Source organism: Macaca nemestrina, chromosome 4 (genome assembly GCF_043159975.1).
Source record: "Macaca nemestrina isolate mMacNem1 chromosome 4, mMacNem.hap1, whole genome shotgun sequence".
In the NCBI taxonomy this organism is placed as follows: domain Eukaryota; kingdom Metazoa; phylum Chordata; class Mammalia; order Primates; family Cercopithecidae; genus Macaca; species Macaca nemestrina.
Genome location: NC_092128.1, coordinates 77,885,417 through 77,908,086, shown reverse-complemented (window position 1 = coordinate 77,908,086; position 22,670 = coordinate 77,885,417). Strand labels below are relative to the sequence as shown.

General features: G+C 37.4%; 1 protein-coding gene across 1 annotated transcript in view; it reads left to right on the top strand.

Annotated features, from left to right (window-relative positions):
- The window catches only part of LOC105475566 (collagen type XXVIII alpha 1 chain), a 184,552-nt gene that overhangs the window by 77,101 nt on the left and 84,781 nt on the right, over window positions 1-22,670 (top strand). Inside the window, exons 19-25 of the mRNA XM_011730931.2 lie at window positions 7,628-7,699; window positions 8,448-8,516; window positions 11,253-11,324; window positions 14,659-14,727; window positions 15,653-15,721; window positions 19,381-19,449; window positions 19,543-19,611. Coding sequence (XP_011729233.2) covers window positions 7,628-7,699; window positions 8,448-8,516; window positions 11,253-11,324; window positions 14,659-14,727; window positions 15,653-15,721; window positions 19,381-19,449; window positions 19,543-19,611 — 489 coding nt within the window. The remainder of the gene's footprint in view (window positions 1-7,627; window positions 7,700-8,447; window positions 8,517-11,252; window positions 11,325-14,658; window positions 14,728-15,652; window positions 15,722-19,380; window positions 19,450-19,542; window positions 19,612-22,670) is intronic.

The window sequence follows — 22,670 nt, the reverse complement described above, 5'->3', positions numbered from 1 at the left end:
TATAACTCATCCTGAAGTTATATAGGATCTAGAGAGCCATGTTGAGCACTCAACTTCACCATTGTTCTGTTGTTATTGTCATATTCTTACAAGCATTTGAGTATTAGAAGAATATGTAAGATGCAGGTCTAAGAAGAATATACATGTTACATATATAAGCATATCATTACAAAGGATAAAAATGTATTAATATAGTAATAGTAGCTGACATTTTTACATGGTTTCCATGTGCTACACAGTATACTAAGTGCCAAGTTTGACATATATGTTTATACATATATGTAATATATGCCTCTGTGTATATATGTATACAAACATATTATGTTATATACATGTCAATGGCAGAGAGGCAATATACAATATAGTAAGGCTCAGCTGTTAGACTACCCAAGTTCAAATCTCAGTTCCACCACTTATGACATATGCAATCTTAAACTCACTTTAAAAAATGAAGTATGGTTCGGCCGGGGGTGGTGGCTCACGCCTGTAATCCCAGCACTTTGGGAGGCCGAGGTGGGTGGATCACGAGGTCAAGAGATCGAGACCATCCTGGCCAACACGGTGAAACCCCATCTCTACTAAAAATACAAAAAAATTAGCCGAGCATGGTGGCGGGCGCCTGTAGTCCCAGCTACTCAGGAGGCTGAGGCAGGAGAATGGCGTGAACCCAGGAGGCGGAGCTTGCAGTGAGCCTGGGTGGCAGAGCGAGACTCTGTCTCAAAAAAAAAAAAAAAAAAAAAAACATTAGCTGGGCATGGTGGTGTGTGCCTGTAGTCCCAGCTACTTAGGAGGCTGAGGCAGGAGAATCGCTTGAACCCAGGAGGCGGAGGTTGCAGTGAGCTGAGATTGCGCCACTGCACTCCAGCCTGGTGACAAAGTGAGACTCAGTCTTAAAAAACAAAAATGAAGTGTTTCAAATATATTCACCATATAGAGAACAATACGAAGAGCACCTGTGTATTCCACAGCCCAGCTTTATCAAATGTTAACATTTTACCACACTGACTCTAGACTTTTTAAAAGAAACATTGTAGGTGTGGCTGAAGGTCCCTGCTGACACTCCCCAATCCCACTGCCCTCCCTTCTCTCCTCACACATAATCATTATCATGAATTTGGTGTTTATCATTATTTTGAAGTTTTTATAATTTCCTACATGTTTTTATCCATAAAATATATATCGCTTTTTTTGTGTTCTTGAACTTTACATGATATATCATTCTGCAATATATTTATAGTCAGCCTTACGTTTTGTGCTTTTATATGCCACTAATTCATTGATATTAATCACATTATAGTATTCCACTATATGAAAATATCTCATTTTATATTTATTCATCTTCATGTTGGTGGATATTTAAATTGCTTCTCATTCTTTTTGATTTTGCCAACAATGCTGCCACAAACATTCCATTTCCTTTTGTATAATTTAGAGGACAAGTTTCTTGACTTGTAGAAGATAGACAGCTAGAGGTAGAATGGGAAGATCATAGAGCATGCGAGTCTTCAATTTTGATACTGTAAAAAATCTTGTCCAAAATGCTTGTGCCAGTTTACCTTCCTGCTGGCAATAGGTAATGGTGTTCTTTTCTCTAAATCTGTGCAAATGTGAAATGTGTACAAATGTCTCTTATTGTGTTATATAAACTGCAAATATCTTCTCCTAGGCTGTGACTTATTTTTTTCACTTAGAGTACTTCTTAGTATACAGAAGTTTTAAATTCTGATATATTTCTATCCCTTTATGATTTGTGATTTTTGAATATTATTTTAAAACATTTCTTGACCTCAAATTCATAAAGATACTCTTATGCATTTTTTTCTGAAATTTTTATTGTTTTGTTTTAAAAATTTAGGCATTTAACCTACACAGAATTTATTTTTGTGTGTGGGTCAATGTAGGGATCTATTTTTTATTACAATAAATAAGCAAGTACCCCAGAATCAGTTATTTAATAGTCCATCTTTACAACACTGATTTGCAGTACCACCTCTTTCATATATCAGGCTTCCATATTTTGAGCATCAGTGCCTGAGCTCTCTATTCTACTCGATTTTTCTATTTATATCTCTCAGTGCTATTACCTCCTTGTCTTGATTATAATAAATTTATAATATGTTCTGTCATCTAAAAGGAAAAATACTCTCATCTTCTTTCTTGGTAATTATTGACTCTAAGATACATATTTTAGGGTTGGCTTGTCAAATTTAACAGGATACCACATTTGGTTTGCACTAAATCTACAAATTAAATAGTAAGTCTTTCATACCACAGAGTAAAGCTCTAACTTTTCAAGAAAATATTTGTAATTTTTTCCATAAATGTCTTGTACTTTTTTAGTTAAATTTATTTCCAGATACCTTGCAGAAATTTTTGTAATTGTGAATTTTTTTCTACATCTTTTAACTAACTAGTATAGGTCTAGGTCTATAGGAGAAGGGTTTTTTTGTTGTTTGTTTTCTTTGTTTGTTTGTTTGTTTTGGCATGTTGATTTTGTATCCAGCCACCCTGTGAAATCTCTGTGGAATCTCTTGCTTTTTCAGTCTCTATGTACACAATCATATTGTCTGAAAATAAAGTTTTACCTATTCTTTTTTAGCTCTCCTTTTATTATTTTTTTTGTCATTTTGTACTGCTAGGATCACTTGTACAATGTTTAAAAGAAATGACTTCAAAAGAAGTGCTTCTAAAATGTCACTTCTAAGTGTGACATTTGCTGAAAGTTTTTGATAGATACCCTTTATTAGGTTAAGGTAATTCCCTTCTTTTTTGGTTGTACCAAATGTTACTTATTAAATATAAATGATTACTGGATTTTATCAAATTATGCGTCTACTAAGATAATTGTGTTGTTTTCCACTTTTAACTTCTTAATATGATACATTACAGTTACAGAGTTTTCACATGTCAAACCATCCTTGCATTCTTAAGATAAACTCAATTCATTATGTGTACTTTTTATGATGATCATTCAACTGACTAATCTTTTATTCAAGATTTTTCTTTTATTTTAATAACTATGTATTATCTAATTGGCATATAATAAATGTACATGTTTAAAGTATAAAATGCAATGTTTTGAGATATGTATATACCCTTGGAATCATCACTGCAATCAAGATGATAAGTATTTCTATAACCCTCAGAAGTTACCATCTGTCCTTCTATCCCTCTGTAACTTCTTGTATGTTCACTAATATGCTTTCCACAGATCTGCTTTCCAATTATTCACTAACCATTGACCTGTTTTTTGTCATCATAGATTAGTTTGCATTTTCTAGATTTTTATGGAATTATATACTTTATGATATTTTTCTGGCTTCTTTTAACTCAGCAAAATCATTTTAAGATCCATGTTGTAGCATATATATGAACAGTTCATTTCTTCATATTATGGAATACTATTGTATTATATGGATATGCCACAATTTGTTTATCCATTCACCTGTGGATAAAAATTTTGCTTTTTTCCAGATTTTGAATATTATAAATAAAGCTGTTATGAACATTTATATATGTGTTTGTATGGACATTTGTTTTTATTTTTCTTGAGTAAACACCTAGAAGTGAAATGGCTAGGTCAGAAGGTAGGTATTCATTTAGCGTTCCAAGAAATTGCCAAATCAACTTCCAAAAAAAAAAATCTTTGCTTATTATTTTTTCCGGTTACAGAATTAGAGTGTGCAGTTCCTTTATCTTCCTTTTAGTACTTTTAAGATGTTGTTCGATTGTCTTCTCTCTTGCATTGTTTCTGATGAGAAATCTGTTGTTATCCTTATATTTGTTTCTGTATGCAACATGTCTTTTTTCCTCTGGCTGCTTTTGAGATTTTCTCTACATCACTGGTTTTGAGTGGTGTGATTATAATGTCCCTTAGATATGTTTCTTGTGCTTGAAGTTAATTGATATTCTTGGTTACTGATATTCTTAGATCTATGGGTTATAGTTTTCAACAAATTTGGAAAATATTTGGCCAGTATTTCTTGAAATAGCACTTCCTCACCTGAGGAACTCCAGTTTTACTTATATTTGGACTTTATTCTTGTTTTGAGACAGAGTCTCACTCCCACCGAGGCTGAAGTGCAGTGGCATGCTCTTGACTCACTGCAACCTCTGCCTCCTGGATTCAAGTGATCCTATGCCTCAGCTTCCCACATAGCTGGGATTACAGGCATGCACCACTACTCCTGGCTAATTTTTGTATTTTTTAGTAGAGATGGGTTTTAATAATGTTGGCCAGGCTATTATTTGGATGTTTCAGGTTATTTCACAGTTCACTGGTGCTCTGCTCATTCTTTTTCAGTCTCTTTTCTCTCTGTGTTTAATTTAGGATAGCTTTTATTGCTACATGTTTTAGTTCATTAATCTTTTCTTCCATGACACTAATAAGCTTTTAATTCTGTCCAGTGTTTTTTTATCTCATACATTGTAATTTTCAAATCTAAAATTTTAATTTGTATCCTTCATATATCTTCCATGTCTCTATTTAACATGGTTTAAATTTCCTCTGGTTTCTTGACTGTATGGAATATAGTGATAATAACTTTTAATGTTCTTACCTACTAATTCTAATGCTGGTTTTATTTGTGGGCAAGTTTCAATGGGGTTGATTTTTCTCAACACAAAGTGCTATATTTTTCAGCCTTTTTGAATGCCTATTTTTAAATTATATATTATTATTAATATTAATATTTTTAAAGATGGGGTCTTGCTATGTTGCCCAGGCTTGCTTTGAATTCTCGGGCTCAAGCTGTCTTCTTGCCTTAGCCTCCTGAGTAGTTGGGATTACAGGCATGTACCACTATGCCTGGCTGAGTAGTTTTTTATTGAATGCCCAACATTGTGAATTTTATCTTTTTGCATGTTGGATATTTTTGTATTCCTCTAATTTGAGCTTTGTTCTTGAATATTTTGTAGTTACTTGAAAACAGATTGACCCAGTTTGGTCTTGCATTTAAGTTTTATTAGGTAAGACTACAACAACATTTAGTCTAGGGTTAATTTTTCCCAGCTGTTGAGGTGAGACCCTTTTTAGAACTCCAATTTATGCCCTCAGAATTGTGAGGTTTTATTTCTTGAAAGTAGAAATAGGCAGTATTCCTGGTTCAAAGTCAGTTCTCTCTAATCTTTTAAGTTGGTTATTTTCCTGGCCTTGGGTAGTTTCTTCATACACATGTACTGAACAGTACCCAACTGAATACTCAAAGTGGATACTCAGCAGATACTGATAGTTTTCTCTGTGTAACTCCTTCTGGTAATCTACTCTGTGAACTTTTGATACCTTGGCTCACCCAGATACATGTTTGTCTCCTTAGAGAGATGCCTGACTTTCCCTGGTTTCTCAATCCCTGCATTATGACTTGGAAACTTATACAGGCACTGGGGGAAATTAAAGCATTTGATTGGAAGCTTAAATTGCACTATATCTCATAGGGAGACTGGTCTATAATTTTGTTTTCTTGTCTTGCCATTGTATAATTTTTTTGAAAAGGCTTTATAAGCCTCATAAAATAAATTAGGTAGACTTCCCTCTTTTTCTGTTTTTTTTTTTTTTTTTTTTTTTAGAACTGTTTATATAAGATAGGGAATAACTGTTCTTCAAAAGTTTAGAAGTTTGGTAAGTCTTGCTGTAAAACCAACTAAGCTTGTGATCTTGGAGGGAGACAAAGTAGAGACTTTTAATCACTGACTCAATTTATTTAATAGTATTGGTTTATCTAGCTTGTTCATTTCTTTTTACAGCATTTATATAATTCATATTTTTCTCAAAGATTATTGTTTTTCAATACATTTTTAAAAATTTATCACCAATTTTCTATGACTTAAAAAAATTTTACTGTATTTATAGTTATATCTTTCTTTTTTAATATTGTTTATTGGTGTCTTTAAAAAAACCTAATCATTCCTATTAGAAATGTATTCACTTTTATTCGTTTTTAAAAAGGCATTACCAGCCAGGCATGGTGGCTCACGCTTGTAATCCCAGCACTTTGGGAGGCTGAGGCAGGCAGATCACCTGAGGTCAGGAGTTCGAGAACAGCCTGACCAACATGGAGAAACCCCGTCTCTACTAAAAATACAAAATTAGCCAGGTGTGATGACACATGCGTGTAATCCCAGCTACTCGGGAGGCTAAGGCAGGAGAATCACTTGAACCCGGGAGGCGGAGGTGGTAGTGAGCCGAGATCGCACCATTGAACTCCAGCCTGGGGAACAAGAGTGAAACTCCATCTCAAACAAATGAAAAAAAAAAAGGCATTACCTTTTAGTTTTATGAATCTTCTTACTTTTTGTTTTCAAGTTTATTATTTTCTTCTCTCATCTTTATCATTCCATCTACTTAGTGTTAGATTTACGGTGCTTTTTTCCACTGGCTTGTTTAGGTTAGTTGAAGTTACTTCCAATTATTTTCCATTTTGTTGCTATTAATAAATGCCATAAAGATACTTTAAACTGTTTGAAAGTAGCATATTTTTTCCTGAACATTTTAAAGGATTTATTACTAATCATAAATTAACTTGAAAGCAAGTGGAATTACTGAATATTAGAGCTGGAAGTGGTGTTAGGGCACAAATTTGTTATTTCACTTTTATATTAGTTTTCTAGAGCTGACATAAGAAAGTACTAGGAACTGAGTGGCTTAATACAACAGAAATTTATTGTCTCACAGTCCTAGAGGCTAGAAGTCCAAAATCAGTCTGCAGGGCTATGCTTCCTCCAAAACCTGTAAGGGAGAATGCTTCCTGGTCTCGTCTTAGCTTCTGGGGGTGCCTGTCAATCCTTGGCATGCCTTGCCTAGCAGATGCTCACTCTAGTCTTTGCCTCTCTTGTCACATGGTGCTCTCCCTATGTGTCTGTCTTCAGGAGGCATTTTCCTCTTCTTATAATACCCATTGTATTAGTCCATTCTGTCATTGCTTTAAATAACTACCTGAGACTAGGTAATTTATAAAGAAAATAGGTTTAGTTGACTTACAGTTCTGCAGGCTGCACAGGAAACATGATACTGGCATCTGCTTGGCTTTTGGGAGGCCTCAGGAAACTTGCAATCCTAGCAGAAGGTGAAGGGGAAGCAGGTACATCTTCACATGGAGCAGCAGGAGAGTGAGAGAGTGAAGGCGGGCGTACTACACACACATTTTTAAACAACCAGATCTCATGAGAACTCTATTATGAGAATGGCAAGGGGAAGGTCCACCCCCATAACTCGATCACCTCCTACCAGGCCCCTCCTCCAACACTTGGAATTACAATTCGGATAAGATTTGAGTGGGGACACAGAGCCAAATTATATCATCTATTATACTGAATTAGGGCCTCCTGTAATGACTTCATCTTAACTTGATTAAATCTGCAAAGACCGTGTTTCCAATTAAGGTTACATTCACAGGTACAAAGAGTTAGGACGTCAACATATCTTTTTGGGGTTACAATTCAGCCCATAAAAATAGAATCAAAAACTAAGGCTTAGGGATGTTAAGTAACTTCCAAAGATCAAATGGTTTAGTATTAATTACTAATCAGATTTCACGGAGGCGTTTCTCAGACACTAAAATACATCCAATTGCAAGTACCTCAGAATGGAGGTATGAACTTTTGGGAAATAAAATATTTGTTCATCCACCAGGGGGAGCCAGGCTCAGTAGGGCTCCCAGGACAACCAGGAGTACCAGGAGAAGATGGAGCTGCTGGGAAGAAGGTAAGACCAAGCTTTTCATATTACTGGAGTAGGAACTATTAAACCAAACTGATATCTTGGTCCCGCAGGAGTGCAAATCAAGCCATCCAGGACAAACTTAGTCTCTTTAAGAAAAAATATCTCACAATCCCAAATGTTCCTTTTCACTTATCCCTGAGAGAAGGAGGGGCCTACTCAAAGGCTGAGATAGTGTCTCACATCCTCTGCCTTCTCTCTGGTGTTTTGGTTATGGCCTAGTTTCTTCAGGATTTCTAGAAAGCACATTAATTTAAACTTAAGAGAAAGCCACTCCCCCCGCCCCCCGCCAAGAGGAGAGTCTGTGAATGCATTCAGGAAATAAGGCCGTTGTAAAGATTTCCTGAAGTATTTTGAGTTGACATTTGAAATACTCATTTTTCAATAAAAGTAGCAAAAAACAGCAGGTGGAAAGGCTGAAGGTCTTCCCTGTTTTTTAAAAAATCTACCAAATGCGAATGAAGAGCCAAAGGAAAATGAGCTTATTACTTTGGAAATTGGCTGAGAAATTACTTTTTCATGATACTCCAGCTGCTCTGAGTTAAACTGGAGTTTGATGTTACTTTATTTCAAGTTTATAAACTTCCAAATTGATTGTGAGACTAGAGTGAAGGTATGGTGTGTTTTGGAGAGTCTCAGCTGAATCCACTGGTGATAAAAGGAGACAAGGTGGGATGATACATACAGTCTGTCTATGGAGGGTCACCTAAGACATCAGTGTCATTTTCTCTAGGGAGAAGCAGGGCTTCCAGGAGCAAGAGGCCCAGAGGGACCACCTGGAAAAGGACAGCCTGGCCCCAAGGTATGGAAATGACAGTGTTGGAGGAAGCAGCCTGTGTTCTGGTCCTCATACTGAGGAGCCAACTTAGAAGAAATTTGATTGTTATTCTTACTATGTCAAATGTGTTTATATCTGGCTTAAAAGTATGAATACTATCTTGCAAGATTTTGGAAGACAGCAAGCATAAATGATTCATTTTTATTTTCCTAACATCTATTGTAAGACCCAGCATAGAGAGGAGTTCAACACACGTTTTCTCAATAAATGGTCAGATTGACATTTAAAAAATACACGGGAAGGAAAAGAAGCCTTGAAATACATCATTGAGATTTGACAGTCCATAAATTTTCTTTATTTATAAAATCTCACGCAATAATAAGAAATATCACCTTATTAAATGGCCATTTCACTTCACAACTTGGCATAAATTTATTTTAAACTCTGTAGAAATGCTAGTTGAATAACATTTTTATATATTAAGATGAGACTATATAAATTCATCAATAGGATAAGACCACTAGTGACATAACCTATAGTGTCTAAGGTTCCAGGTCTTCCTGCAATTTTTTTCTTTTTCTTTTTTTTTTTTTTTTTTGAGATGGAGTCTCACTCTGTTGCCCAGGCTGGAGTGCAGTGGCACAATCTCGGCTTACTGCAACTTCTGCCTCCCGGGTTCAAGTGATTCTCCTGCCTCAGCCTCCTGAGCAGCTGGGACTACAGGCATATGCCACCAAACCCAGCTAATTTTTGTATTTTTAGTAGAGCTAGGGTTCCACCATATTGGCCACACTGGTCTGGAACTCCTGACCTCATGATCCTCCTGCCTCAGCCTCCCAAAGTGCTGGGATTATGGGCGTGAGCCACTGCACCTGGCCTTCTTTCTATTTTTATGTGCAGTTATCAATTCCCATTTAAAGATTCTTATGGATTATATACAAGTCAAGTAAAAATAAAATTTGTATATATATTAGTGTTCTATTCATAATTCTACTAAAATAGTAATTGATGTCTTGTGAACATACTCACTAAAATTGAATCTTTAATCTTAAATGTGAAGATAAGAAATTTAAATCTATTTGTAGGCTTTTAAACATTTTCATTTATTGATTTACCAGTCTCAGGGATCCTTTTTGGGTGAGGTGGAGGGGATAACATCATCATGCAAAATACACTGTTAGAAATGCCGATCTGCTAACATTCAGGAGAACTGGTGTTTTAGGATGTGCTTTTGGAAAATAGTCGCTTGGAGTTAATAATTGAAGCCATGAGAATGAACCGTGTCTCCAAGGAAGGGAGTTGAGGTTTAAGCCCCACATTGTGAGGTAGCTGGAGAACGAGCACTCAACAGAATAAGCAGAATGGTAGCATGTTAGGGATACCGAGAAGAAAGGATTTCAAGATGAAAGCAATGGGTGGTATCAGATGCCACCAATAAAGCAAGGAGAATGTGCATTGGAAAAAGAGGCTACTGGATTTGTGGCTTGAGGTGACTTGTGGCTTATGGAAGGCTATTGGAGAAGAGTGGTAGGAGGACATGTTACATAGCCCAGGTATACCATGGTTCAGTGTTGGCGATTTATGACATGTAATTGGGTCCCTGCTATTCATTTCTGGGGTGATTTAGGTCAATAACCTAAATTAGTGGTAGCAGAGGGAAGAAAATACATAGTTGTGGTTGAATTGTCTCTACTGGTGATAATGATATAAGATACTTGGACATTCAACTTTTTTTTTTTTTTTTTTAACACTGGTGCCACTGCTTTCCATTAGTGTGGACCATGGAAACCTCTGTGGATTCTACAGGAGGTCACCTCTTCTTAGTAAAGTGCCTGCTTTGCTGATGACCTTAGTATAGTCCAGTGATTCTCAAAGTGTGGTCCCTTGAATCAGCAGCATCAACATCACCTGGGAATGTTAAAAATGCAAATGCTTGGACCTCAGTGCAGAAGTACGAAATCAGAAACTCTGGGTGGAGGGCCCAGCAATCTGTGTTCTAACAAGCCCTCCAGGTGATTCTGTTGCTCAACCTTAAAAACCATGGTATAGTAATTTATATTATAAATGTTTAAATAGCCTCAGCTTAGACCATGAGGAATTTTTCATTTGTTGAGCTATGTGCATCCCTGGATATGGTGCCTTGCAGTTGAACCCTAGTTGAAAGATAGTTTTGAAGGTAAAGGAATTCTTTTGGGGGAGCACAGTTTTACACAATCATGCTGGAGAACAGCCAGCAGTCAGTTCCTAGCTCTGCCCCAGGTTAATGCTAAAGCATCTTCCTGCCAATAAAACTATTGGTCTCTTTTGGGGGAAAGAATTAGACTCCCCAGTGAGGAAGAAATAGGGCTGTGATTTTTAAAATGTCTCATTTCATGTTTTAAACCTGAAATAGAAAAATTGAAAAACAGCATGAAAAAGCATAGATAGTTCTCATTTCTGAAACTGTGAATGTCTCAGAACCACCTGTTAGTAGACCAAGGGTGCAAAGGAACTATAAATTCAAATAAAAATTCCAAAAGAAAGATACAAAACTTCGATTTTTGAAAAACAGCAAATCACATTGAATAAATGGTAAAGGCTGAACAATCTGAAGTCATCTGATCTCCTCAAGAACATTGACGAATCCTGTGCAACTGAGCTGTGCTCAGGGCACACCACTTTAAAATTGGTATTAGTTGAGAATCTGGCTCCGCTATGGTCCTTACTAGGTTAGGGGAGGTTGCTAATACAATATTTATATTTTTATAATTATTTTATTAGGGTGATGAAGGCAAGAAAGGGAGCAAAGGAAATCAAGGACAGAGGGGACTTCCAGGGCCCGAAGGACCAAAGGTATGTTTCTTGTATTCCGACTTATGCTTTGAGGAGTTTGTATTTGTGTCTGGTTTCAATAGAGTATTAGATTTCCACTGAAAATTGGATTCTTTGTTTCCTTCCCAACAAATACAAAAGAAAAACCCCAAAATAAAAAACCATAGAAAACATACTATTCCCAGACCACAATAGAATGGAATAGATTGCATAAAATATGTAATACTCATAGAAATACATATGTTTCTAATTTGTCTGTCAGTCCTCTCTAGTAACAACCAAATATTCAGAAGTTGAGATATAATTGGGACCATAGGAGATATCATTTCTGCATAATCTTGCTTTGCTAAACAACCCAAAAGCCTGAGACTGACAGGCAGCACAGTGATGATGAAGGCTTTTCTTCAGAAGGCTGATTGCCTCCTGCTGTGCCGTGACCCTTTTGGAGCCAGTCACTTCAATTATAGAAAGAAGATAATGATATGTTCTATTTCACGGGGTTGTTGTGAAGACTAAAAGTTAATAAAGCACTTAGCACATTTCCTGGTATATAGTAAGTGTTGAATACATCGAATTATTTGGAGAAAAAAATCAATATGGTGAAATGGGAAGCAGGGGATCTGTGTCCTGGTAAATTCACTTCTGCTGACGAAGAAGTGAAGGGGATTGTGAGGCGAGCAATTAAGTATGTGTCCTGACTAAGCCTCAGAGACCCACCATTAAGGTCATTTGAATGTGTCAGGAAACAGAAACCGCAAACCTAAGAGAATTCATGTGTCTAGGAAGATACTAATTGTAAGAAAGAGACAAGAAGTATGTTTTAGGAACAGATGATTAAAAAGCACATTTTTAAAAAATGGTGCTGACTAGATCAGATCAGATACAAAACGTCACCTGTACACCAGTGACTCTTAAACTTCGGCGTCTGTTCAGTGTCCATCGGTATCACCTGGGGATGATTACAAATCCAGATTTTTTGTTACCATCCTCAGCTATCTGGATTCAGCAGGTGAGTGGGCCCAGGAATCTGTGCTTCTCAAGTAAATGCCCCGTGCTGCAGGGAGTTCAAGAAGCACATTATGAAAAGTGCCACTATGAAACAAATGTGTTGTATTAGTATTAATAACAAATTAGTCTTTATGTCCTACTCTATTTCAAAGTGAGCATTTTTCTGTGTTTTGAAATAAAGCTGTTTTTAAAGATGAAGGTGAAGAATTGCCATATGTTAAGGCATCATCACCCCTTAGTACAGGGTATTTAAAATAATTGCATACTTTCCATGATACTTTTCATATTATAAAAGTAATTGACCTCTTTTTTTAAAAAAAAGAAATAAAACAAATTACATCTAGAGACATAATTTTGCTTTTCCTTTGGTTTTAGTGAAGAACTTTAATAGGTTCATGTTCTGTGCCTTTGTCAAAGGCTTGGATAGGGGGTTTTATGTGTTTCCAAATTCTTGTCGTGTCCTATGCCATTGCCTTCCAGGTTTGCATTTAAGGACTGGCACATACATGCCATGGCATGAATTGGGTCTCGGTGGGCCAGTGTGCTCAGCTTGTTGGTTGTATTGGCTAATCAATACAGCGGGAGGCCTCAGCTCTGAAGATGAACACAGCCCCCGGCAGGAATCACTGGTGAATCTGACTGATGGAGTCCCTGCTGGAGGAAGCAGGATGACTGAATAGGAAGCTCATGCGATTGAATTTTCAGAGGACGTGAGTCAGGCAGACGCAGGATTAGTCAGCAGTCTGAGAACCTAGAGGGTCATGTTTAGACATAGCATAGAAATAGCTCATTCTCCACGACTCATCTCCACAGTGTTTTGTTTCTTTGTTTGTTTTGGTAAAGGTCCAGATAGTAAATATTTTAGGTCCTGTGGCCCAAGAGGCAAAATGGAAGATATTATGTAGTTACTTGTATAATGACCACTTGAAAATGTGAGAGCTGTTCATAGCTCAAGGCTGTACAAACAAGTGGGTGGGCGGATTTGGCCCACCTACTGTAGAGAAGTAGTTTTCAAACTGTTTTGATTATAAACCCCTCCAGTAAAATTTTGATCACATGCCACAGATTTTTAATTTTTTACTTGTAATTTTTATTAATAAGCTATCATACTAATATATTCTGAATTTATATAAACAATTGAAATTTTAATAGATGAGATAAAAACATAGAGACAAGTTGTAATATTTTCTTATATCCCAGTGGGTCATTTGGAACACCTTGTGGTGTGCATTGACAATTGCTCTGGAATAGTGTTTTTACCAGGGGTGCTTCATGAAAATTCATAATCCTGGGCACCGACCTCTAGATCTGTTGAATCAGAATCTCTGGAGTTTGAACCCAGAACTGTGCATTACCAAACTTTCCTGATAATTCTTTTGCTATCTAAAATTTGAGAATCACTTGTCTAGATCCAGAGGGAACAGAAGAATTACCTGTTGCTCCAGATTGAGTCTTTGAGACTCTAAATATTAGACATCTCCCCCCCCAAATGTTTAAAATTTTCTATTAAAAATGTCATTTTTAAAAATCATAGGGGTTTTTTTTTGTTTTCTATTTTTTTTTTTTTTTTTTTTGAGACAGTGATTTTCTGTTGCTCAGGCTGGAGTGCAGTGGTGCGATCTCAGCTCACTGCAACCTTGAGTGATTTTCCTGCCTCAGCCTCTTGAGTAGCTAGGATTACAGGCACACACCACCATGTCCGGCTAATTTCAGCTAATTTTTTTTTTTTTTGTATTTTTAGTAGCAATGGGGTTTTGTCATGTTGGCCAGGCTGGCTTCAAAACTCCTTACCTCAAGTGATCCCCCAACCTCGGCCTCCCAAAGTGTTGGGATTACAGGTGTGAGCTACCACACCCAGCCCATAGGGGTTCTACTTCTTAAAAAGGATGTGAGATAACATAGAATGGAAGACTAATACCTTTGGTCATTAAAATAAAACAACAAAGAAAAAAGTTATAACCTAGAAGTACACCCTAAAACATTTGCTGAAGATAATTGCTATATTGAAAAAAAAAATTCTCTCTGAGCTTCCCAGCATACAACACAAAAGGGAAGCACCATGAATTGCATAATTTTTATTAGCTAATAAAAGGATGCACAAGAGATAAAATTTTCCTAACATTCAGTTATTAATTGAACATAGTTATTTAAAAGCACTGAAATCTTACTGGTCAATAACTTTAGCAGTGGTTTACAAAGGATGCTCAAATTATTTTCACATTGGTCTTTGAAACAGACAGAGGTCATAATATAATTTAAAAATCTGCAGACATTTCTATACATTTATTATTGTGTCTATATGTGGTTTCTCTGCTTGAAATGTAGTGAGCATTTTGCTCTTTTTAAGGGTGAACCGGGCATTATGGGCCCTTTTGGAATGCCTGGAACATCAATTCCCGGACCACCTGGGCCAAAGGTATATATTCCTGGGAATTATTTTCTTTTTCTTGACCCTTTGGCAGTTGGAGAAAAAAAATCATGATATCAGTGAACTAGAATTTTAGTTTTGGAAGAGCCTTAGAAATGACTCAGTTTAACTCTGAAACTTCACAGATAAGCAAACTACAGCCAGCAGCAGAGTTAGGACTAGAAACCAGATTTTGTGCTCCTGGTCCCAAGCTTGTCACTTTACCCTTCATTATGTCTTCCAAACCCTAAACTCTAGTACAGGCAAGAATTTAGAACATATATTCAGAAGAATCTACCAGGATTTATAATTGAAGAGTTTAGCAGAAGATATATCCACTCAGGTTGGTTGGTTGGTTTGCTTTTTGAGACAGAGTCTTACTTAGTCCCCCAGGTTGGAGTGCAGTGGTGCAGTCTTGGCTCACTGCAACCTCCACTTCCTGGGCTCAAGTGATTCTCCTGCCTCAGCCCCCCAAATAGCTGGGATTACAGATATACCACCATGCCTGGCTAATTTTTGTACTTTTTGTAGAGATGGGGTTTTGCCATGTTGGCTAGGCTGGTCTCTAACTCCTGGATTCAAGTGACCCGCCTGCCTTGGCCTCCCAAAGTGTTGAAATTATAGGTGTGAGCCACTGAGCCTGGCCTTCACTCAGTTTTAAGAGCATTCCCAGCCAATCTTAAAGTCTAAATATTTGAGTCTGAACTGCCACATATTATTTCAATGGACTTTCTCCTAACAACAGTAATAGTCTTTGCTGACAGGTGTTATTTACTTAGGATTTGAAATTCCCCTCAAATATTAAATATACTATCTCAAGGTCTGAGACGGACAGATTAAACTCTTTACAGAGTGGCCAATGCTTTTTTTTGCTATGTGTGCTTGTGATTTCTTGCACAACTGTAGCCTGTGAAATGTCATTTGAAATGTACAGGGAGATAGAGGAGGACCTGGGATACCTGGATTTAAAGGAGAACCCGGACTTTCTATTCGAGGACCAAAGGTATGCTTTATTCATGTTCTTTTTGTTTTTCTGTATCTGAAGTAAACAAAGCTAGATTTAATCCATAAGTTGATTTTTCAACTTGCAAAGTTTCTACATTGATGAACTAAAATGTAAGAATATAGCTATTCCCTTTTATTAAAAAAAGCAAGCAATCACGTAGTTTATTTTTCATACTTGTGGGGAAAAGTAGCTCTTATGGTTAAATTTTTGCTGATTAGACAATTGTTTGAAAATGCTCTTTTGCACTGTCTGTGATACAAGGGATTAAATGGCCTCTGGCCTCTTCATTTACATATTAATTGCCGAAGTATCTGTTCTGCAAAACATTGTCCAAAAAAACGTGTGCTTGGAAGCTTCGTTGAATAAAAATTTCCTGCTTTGATTATTTATCCTTTTGAGTTATTTCAAAGGGAAATATAAATAATTAATAAGAAACCAGGTTTCTGTAATCATATCTGGTTTTTCATGGCAACGAAGCACCATTTTCCCTCCTCACACTATACCCAGCACCACAGCAAAATTTAGCATTTATAACATTCCTAGGTGTCAACCAGGATCTCTGTTTGTGAGGACAAGCTTCAGGGCCCCATCATTAGCACTTTTAAAATCAACAGCATGTTGTTACGTAGCTTTGAAACTTGCTTATATTCTCCCATATTAAGTTGTCTTATCTAGATAAAAGGGTTCAAGTACTAAACTGATGACCTTCAAAGTTAAAAGAAGAAAACATGGAGTCATTTTTTAAATAAAATATGATGCAAAACTTGTATAAATCTGACATAAATTGTAGCACTTCTTGTTAAAAGCAAAGAGCCTCCCCTGTTCTTACTGCTTTAATAGTCATCCCTGCTAGAGTGACAGTTGCCCTAGTTTGCCCAGGATTGAAGGGGGTCCTGGAACACATGACTTTCAGGGCTAAAACTGGGAAAATCTTGGGTAAACTTGGACGAATTGTTCATCTACTTCCCCCAGATCCCAAGGTAACCCAAACTATGTAGACCACTCTCTTTAGAAACACAAGCTATATAGACAGCTCATAGAGACAATAGCAAATCTTCTAATGTGAAAACTACAGATATGACCTTGATCAGTTATATTTGCATGACAATTTTGATAGATTGAAGCTATGTATTCACAATCTATGATTTATACATCTCTCTCTACTTATCCTTCTATTTGCAATAGGAATACAATCCAATTAAATGTGCTGCTAGAGTTTATAGGCCCCACCTGTTTTCTGCTGCTGATTATTAGGCATTATAGGTGATGGTACTTAAAGATATTTGCCTCTTCACCCAAGCCTTTTGCTACTCCCCTGGACTCTAATGACACTCTCTCTGTCGTTCTTCCCTAGTTCATTAGTTTTTCAGTTTTTGGAGGGTCATACACGACTTTGAATGTCTGATGGAAATTTTAGCACATTAATTTCATTTTGTGTAATACTTCAGGGGTCTCCCAGATGCCCCCTAAAGCTGATTTCAAAATACTAGGTTTCCATTTTTGCCCTAATTTCTAATGAATGAGAGAAACACTTTGAAGTAAATAACTCTGTAGGACATTTCCTTGAATCCAGTGCAGAAAAGCCAAGTGGCAACATTCCATCTATAAAAATATGGTAAGGAGTCCAAAATAAAAACCTGCTCCTCCTCTTACTCCTTGATATTTCCTATTAATAACAGAAGTAACAAGCTACCTGAGATTTTTGCAGGAGCGAGGACAAAGATCTCTATGAAAAGGATGTTTGTAAACTGTGAGTGTTTTAATGGTTTTCCCCTCCACTGTGGTTGTCAGACTTTAAACAAGAGCAGCTGCTGATAATTTGTTGTAAGTTTGGACCGTAGAAATAAAAACTGAAAAGTAAATTTTGATTCCAATTTTCTTTTCCTTTTAACTCAACCAGGGATCAGTTACTGCTTTATTTTGTTGTTGGGCCTCTCCTTGTGTAAACATGGAGATAAGTGGAAAACTTATTTTGGGACAAGTTTCATATGAGAATGTTTAGAGCTTCAACCTTAAATGTAATTGGAATAGCATAAAAAATTGGTTCTGCGAAGTGCCCAGTTCCCCGTAGTTGGAACACACCAAAATGTACCATCCTGAAGACTGTGGGCTTCCTTTCTCTCATTCAACTTTAAAAAACCACCTTGAGTTTTTGTTGATAATGAATAGTATGTTAAAGTTTTATAAGTGGCCACATATTTCCTAAAGATAATCATTCTTAAGAAGGTTAGCCACATAAAACAGCCTTTTAGATTTAATAGGAAAGAACAGCTGTTGCATTCATGGTTTTTAAAATAAAGTTTCTGATTGCTTATGTAAAATTTTTTCCCCTGTTCCCAATCAATTACTCATTTATTGGGGTATAGTTGAGAATAGTTTTGGGGAGTTGGACTTTGGGCAGTATTTTCACTTGGAATAATGGTAATTTGATCTCCGAGTTTGCTTGCATATAAGGAAAGTTCTGAAGAGTCCTGCTACTTTCTTTCTCCATTCTTGGAAAACAAAGGTCTGCCTATTGTTAGAGTTTCCTGCCAATATAAAGAAAAACCATAAATATTTTAAAACATGAGTAGCTCTTTATCAAAACAAGGACTGCATATTGACAAGGGCTGTTGTAAGCATTATCAACCAGTAACAGATAGGTGGAATGTGTTGTAAAAAGAAGTATTACAGGTTTTAAATATAAGCGTAATGGACTTGCAGGTAATCTTTTTTTTTTTTGGAGACAGAGTCTCGCTCTGTCGCGCAGGCTAGAGCACAGTGGCACAATCTCTGCTCACTGCAGCCTCAGCCTCCCGGGTTCAAGCGATTCTCCTGCCTCAGTCTCCCAAGTAGCTAGGATTACAGGCGCCCCGCCACCAAGCCCAGCTAATTTTTGTATTTTTAGTAGAGACGGGGTTTCACCATGTTGGCCAGACTGATCTTGAACTCCTGACCTAGTGATCTGCCTGCCTCAGCTTCCCAAAGTGCTGGGGATTACAGGTGTGAGCCACTGCATCTGGTCACTTGTAGGTAATCTTCTAAAAGATCCTTCTTAATTTTTTTCTCTCCCCCCATTTTACTTTAGTCAGAAATCTTTCTGATTTCTGTTTGTGAGAGAGTTATAAGTCTTAGAAAACTCTATTGTACAAAGGACAATAATCACCCCTCCCTGCTCTTTCTGTAGGAGACTAGGAGCTGCTACTAAAAGTTTTTGATGCCTAAGGTCATCACTGTAAAACAATATTTACAACTTTTTCCTAGGTCTCAAGATATGAATCACAAACCCTGTCCCTTCATAACTTGTTTTAGAAAAATTAATATGTTTTTATTTTCATCTGGGTTTATTCCCTGTATAATTCAGTCTCCATTAATGAAGACAATAGATTTAACACAACAATAGGAATCTGTAGTTATTCCACACTCAAAATTTTGCTATGTATTCTTTTCTACTCTTCTCACATTGTACTTCATAAATTTTATTTTTTATACGTCTTCTTGATTTATGATGCACTAAAACTTTATAATTTTAAAAATTAAAATATTAGCAATAAGTCATTTTCTAACTCCTGGGTTAGAAATCCACTGTTGGCATATTGAGTTGGTTTTATGCTTAAGTTTAACCAGATGTTTTATAGTTGAGTCTCATGACATCACTGATGTTGGAATTTACCCAGGGTGTCCAAGGCCCTCGGGGACCAGTGGGTGCTCCAGGACTCAAAGGTGATGGCTATCCTGGTGTGCCTGTAAGTGGGACATTTTTTTCTTCCCTCCCTCCCTCCTTTTTGAGAGTTGCATACGACAAGGATGCTCACTCCTCCCTTACTATATCATCTCAGGGACCTCGTGGATTACCAGGACCCCCTGGGCCGATGGGTTTACGTGGAGTGGGAGACACTGGAGCAAAGGTAAGACTTTAAAGTAGGCAACATACTAGCTTCTAAGAGTGTGCCTATAGGTAGGTGACTTTGGTAAAGATAAAATTTTTTATCAGCTAGAAGAATTGAGGTGTCTGAAATAATTAATAAAGTTATTTGCCCTTATCTATAGACTTCCCAGGGAACTAACCTGAACATGTAGACTAACTTTATGGTTTGGCTCCTCCTTCTCTGATAGCAACTCACGTTCCTTTGCTGCTTCCTCTCCTTATACCAAGATCAGGGTTCAAGTCAGAGATCTCCTCTCTCCTCTAGCCATATTCTTTCCCTAGGTACTCTCATCCAACCCCATGGCTTTAACCACTGTCCACACACTGATGGCTTCCAAATACCTATATTTTCTCCCTTAAGATATGGTTTCATGTATATAATTTCTTACCATGTATCCCCTCTTGGGCTTCTCACAAATATCTCTAATGTAACATAACCCAGAATAAAATCCTTGATTTTTGCCCCATAACCCTGCAAATGGCTCTCCCAAGCTCAAGCTAGAAGGACTAAGCATCATGCTTTGTTCCTTCCTTTCCCTCTCGTTCCTCCACACCTAGTCCTTTGGTAAATCCTGTCAGTGCCACCACCAAAATATATCTCAACTCTGGCTCCTTTTTTCTTTCTGCTTCTGCCAGGCAGACTATGTCATCTCTTATGTGGGCTGTAAAAATAGCCTCTTCATTGGTCTTCTCTCTGTTCCACCTCTGTCCTCCAATAACTTAGCAGGAAGCGTGGTCTTCTAAAACCATAAATCAGAGTGTATACCATTCCTTCCTAGAAACACCCTGGTGGCTTCTCTTTCAGACTTTGAACACTTCCCATGGCCTTGAAGGCCCTTCATGCCCGGATCGCAGCTTCTGTCTTTTCTCCCCGGCTGCTACATTCAGCCAAAATGGCCTGCCCTACTTCAGCTCATTCCTGCATCAGGGACTTGCCAGGATGACTGATTGTTAAAAGCTTAGTTCAATTCTCACCTCCCCGACCACCCATAGAAAAAGCATTAGTATCCCAACCCCTCTGTATGTTTTCCATATAGCGTGTATCACTTTCTGAGATCATCTTGCTCATTTATTCCTCTGCATATTCCATGAGAGTGATGGTTTTCCTGGAGGCAGGCTTTTTGCTTTGTTCCCTCCTAACTTCGTGTCACCAGAACTAGGTGTACCATTCAATAGGAGCTCTATAACCTGTTGAATGAATGGAAAATGAATAAATGATCAATATTACCCTAAAGGGAGAATTTTTCCTTTGAAATATATCTCCTTAGTTTTTTGAATGTTTCCAGGTCATTAGAGAGAAAAGATGTTGTATGTGCTTAATGCCAACTTCTCCTCTTGGTATTTGCCCCTGCCACAAAATTTAGAAGTGCCTCTTTGCCCTCTCCCAGGTAGAATAAAAGATTGGAGACCCATGGCACTAAATTTCATCTTTAAAAGGGAATCTTGATAGCTGCCTCATCTCTGCTTCTGGGGGTAATGTTGAGAGTCCAGTGAGGATGTATCTGGAAGTGCTGTGTACACTGTACAGAGAGGACAAACCCGAGGTGCTTCAATGAAGGATCTGGCTTGGTCTGACTGAGGACTACATCAGATCCTTGAATAAGCCTCAACAGTATCAATAAACTGCACCGAATTTGGGTACTGATGTATTCTTTTTTCTTTAAACCATAGCACCTGTCAAAATCCTAAAATAAAAAAAAGTAGAAAGAGAAATTCAATAGGTAAACCTCATATTTTATGTGGTCAGTGAAACAATGGTAAAAACTTGTATATTGAATATTTCTTTAGGGAAGTAGAAACTTATTTCTATGTAAAATAAGACATGAAATAAAATATGTTAAATATATATTGGAATGTGTGTATTCCAATAGAAACAGATGATCATTTACATTTTCACAGAGTAGATTATTATGAATTTTTTATATAACTAGACATGATGTTATATTCAATTACAGGATTATGTTAGTGCTTTACATTGAGCAATAATAATAAAGACAGGCACTTAGGCACAGATAAAGAACATTAAAAAAAACTAGCCAGGTGTGGTGGCTCATGCCTGTAATTCCAGCACTTTGGGAGGCTGAGGTGGGCAGATCACCTGAGGTCAGGAGTTTGAGACCAGCCTGGCCAACATGGTGAAACCCCATCTCTACTAAAAATACAAAAATTAGCTGGGTGTGGTGGTGCATGCCTATAATCCCAGCTGCTCAGGAGGCTGAGGCAGGAGAATTGCTTGAACCCAGGAGGCAGAGGTTGCAGTGAGCTGAGATTGCACCACTGTACCCCAGCCTGGGCAACAGAGCGAAACTCCATTTCAAAAAAAACAAAAAACATGAAAATACCCAATTTTTGTGAATATTTCACTGTGTCAGATTATCTAAGATACAGACTAAAATATTTACTAAATGATTGCATACACCATTTTCCTCCAAAAGTCCCCTGTATTTGCCATCATCTACATTTTAGAGGGAAAAAGGTAAGAAACAAGGTGTTCAAAACTTCATCTTGCCTATTGTTTTTTGAAATGGCTAATATGCTGCCAGAAGATGTATCTTAAGTGAAACTCCCATTGTCTGTGTGAGCCCACATGGGAGGCTGAGTGGAAGCAGCAGTCCATGGTTTGCTTCCAGCTGCAGGCAGAACCCGGGCAGAAGAGCACTAGCTGGGACCTACCTGTCTGCCTGCCTCCCTCTCAGCTGCTTTTCCTTCCTTCCATTGCCTATTGTCTCCTCCCATGAAAATTGTGTTGTTCAGAATTTCTCTAGCCCTAGAAGGAGATGTTAGGAGGGTGAGCTGGTCTTAGGATCAAGGGAACTTGGATCATAAAATAAAGGAAAGTCTAAAAGAAAATACTAGCTTTTAAATAACTTTAAAAATCATCCCTCCTTTTTTATAGAGGCCTCAAAATCTCTAAGTGGCCTTTTATTCTGAAGAAGACTTCAGGAAACACATACACATACACACACACCCCACACACAGACAGAGAGCACAGAGATAGATAGATACAGAGAGAGAGAGAGAGAGAGAGAGAGAGAGAGA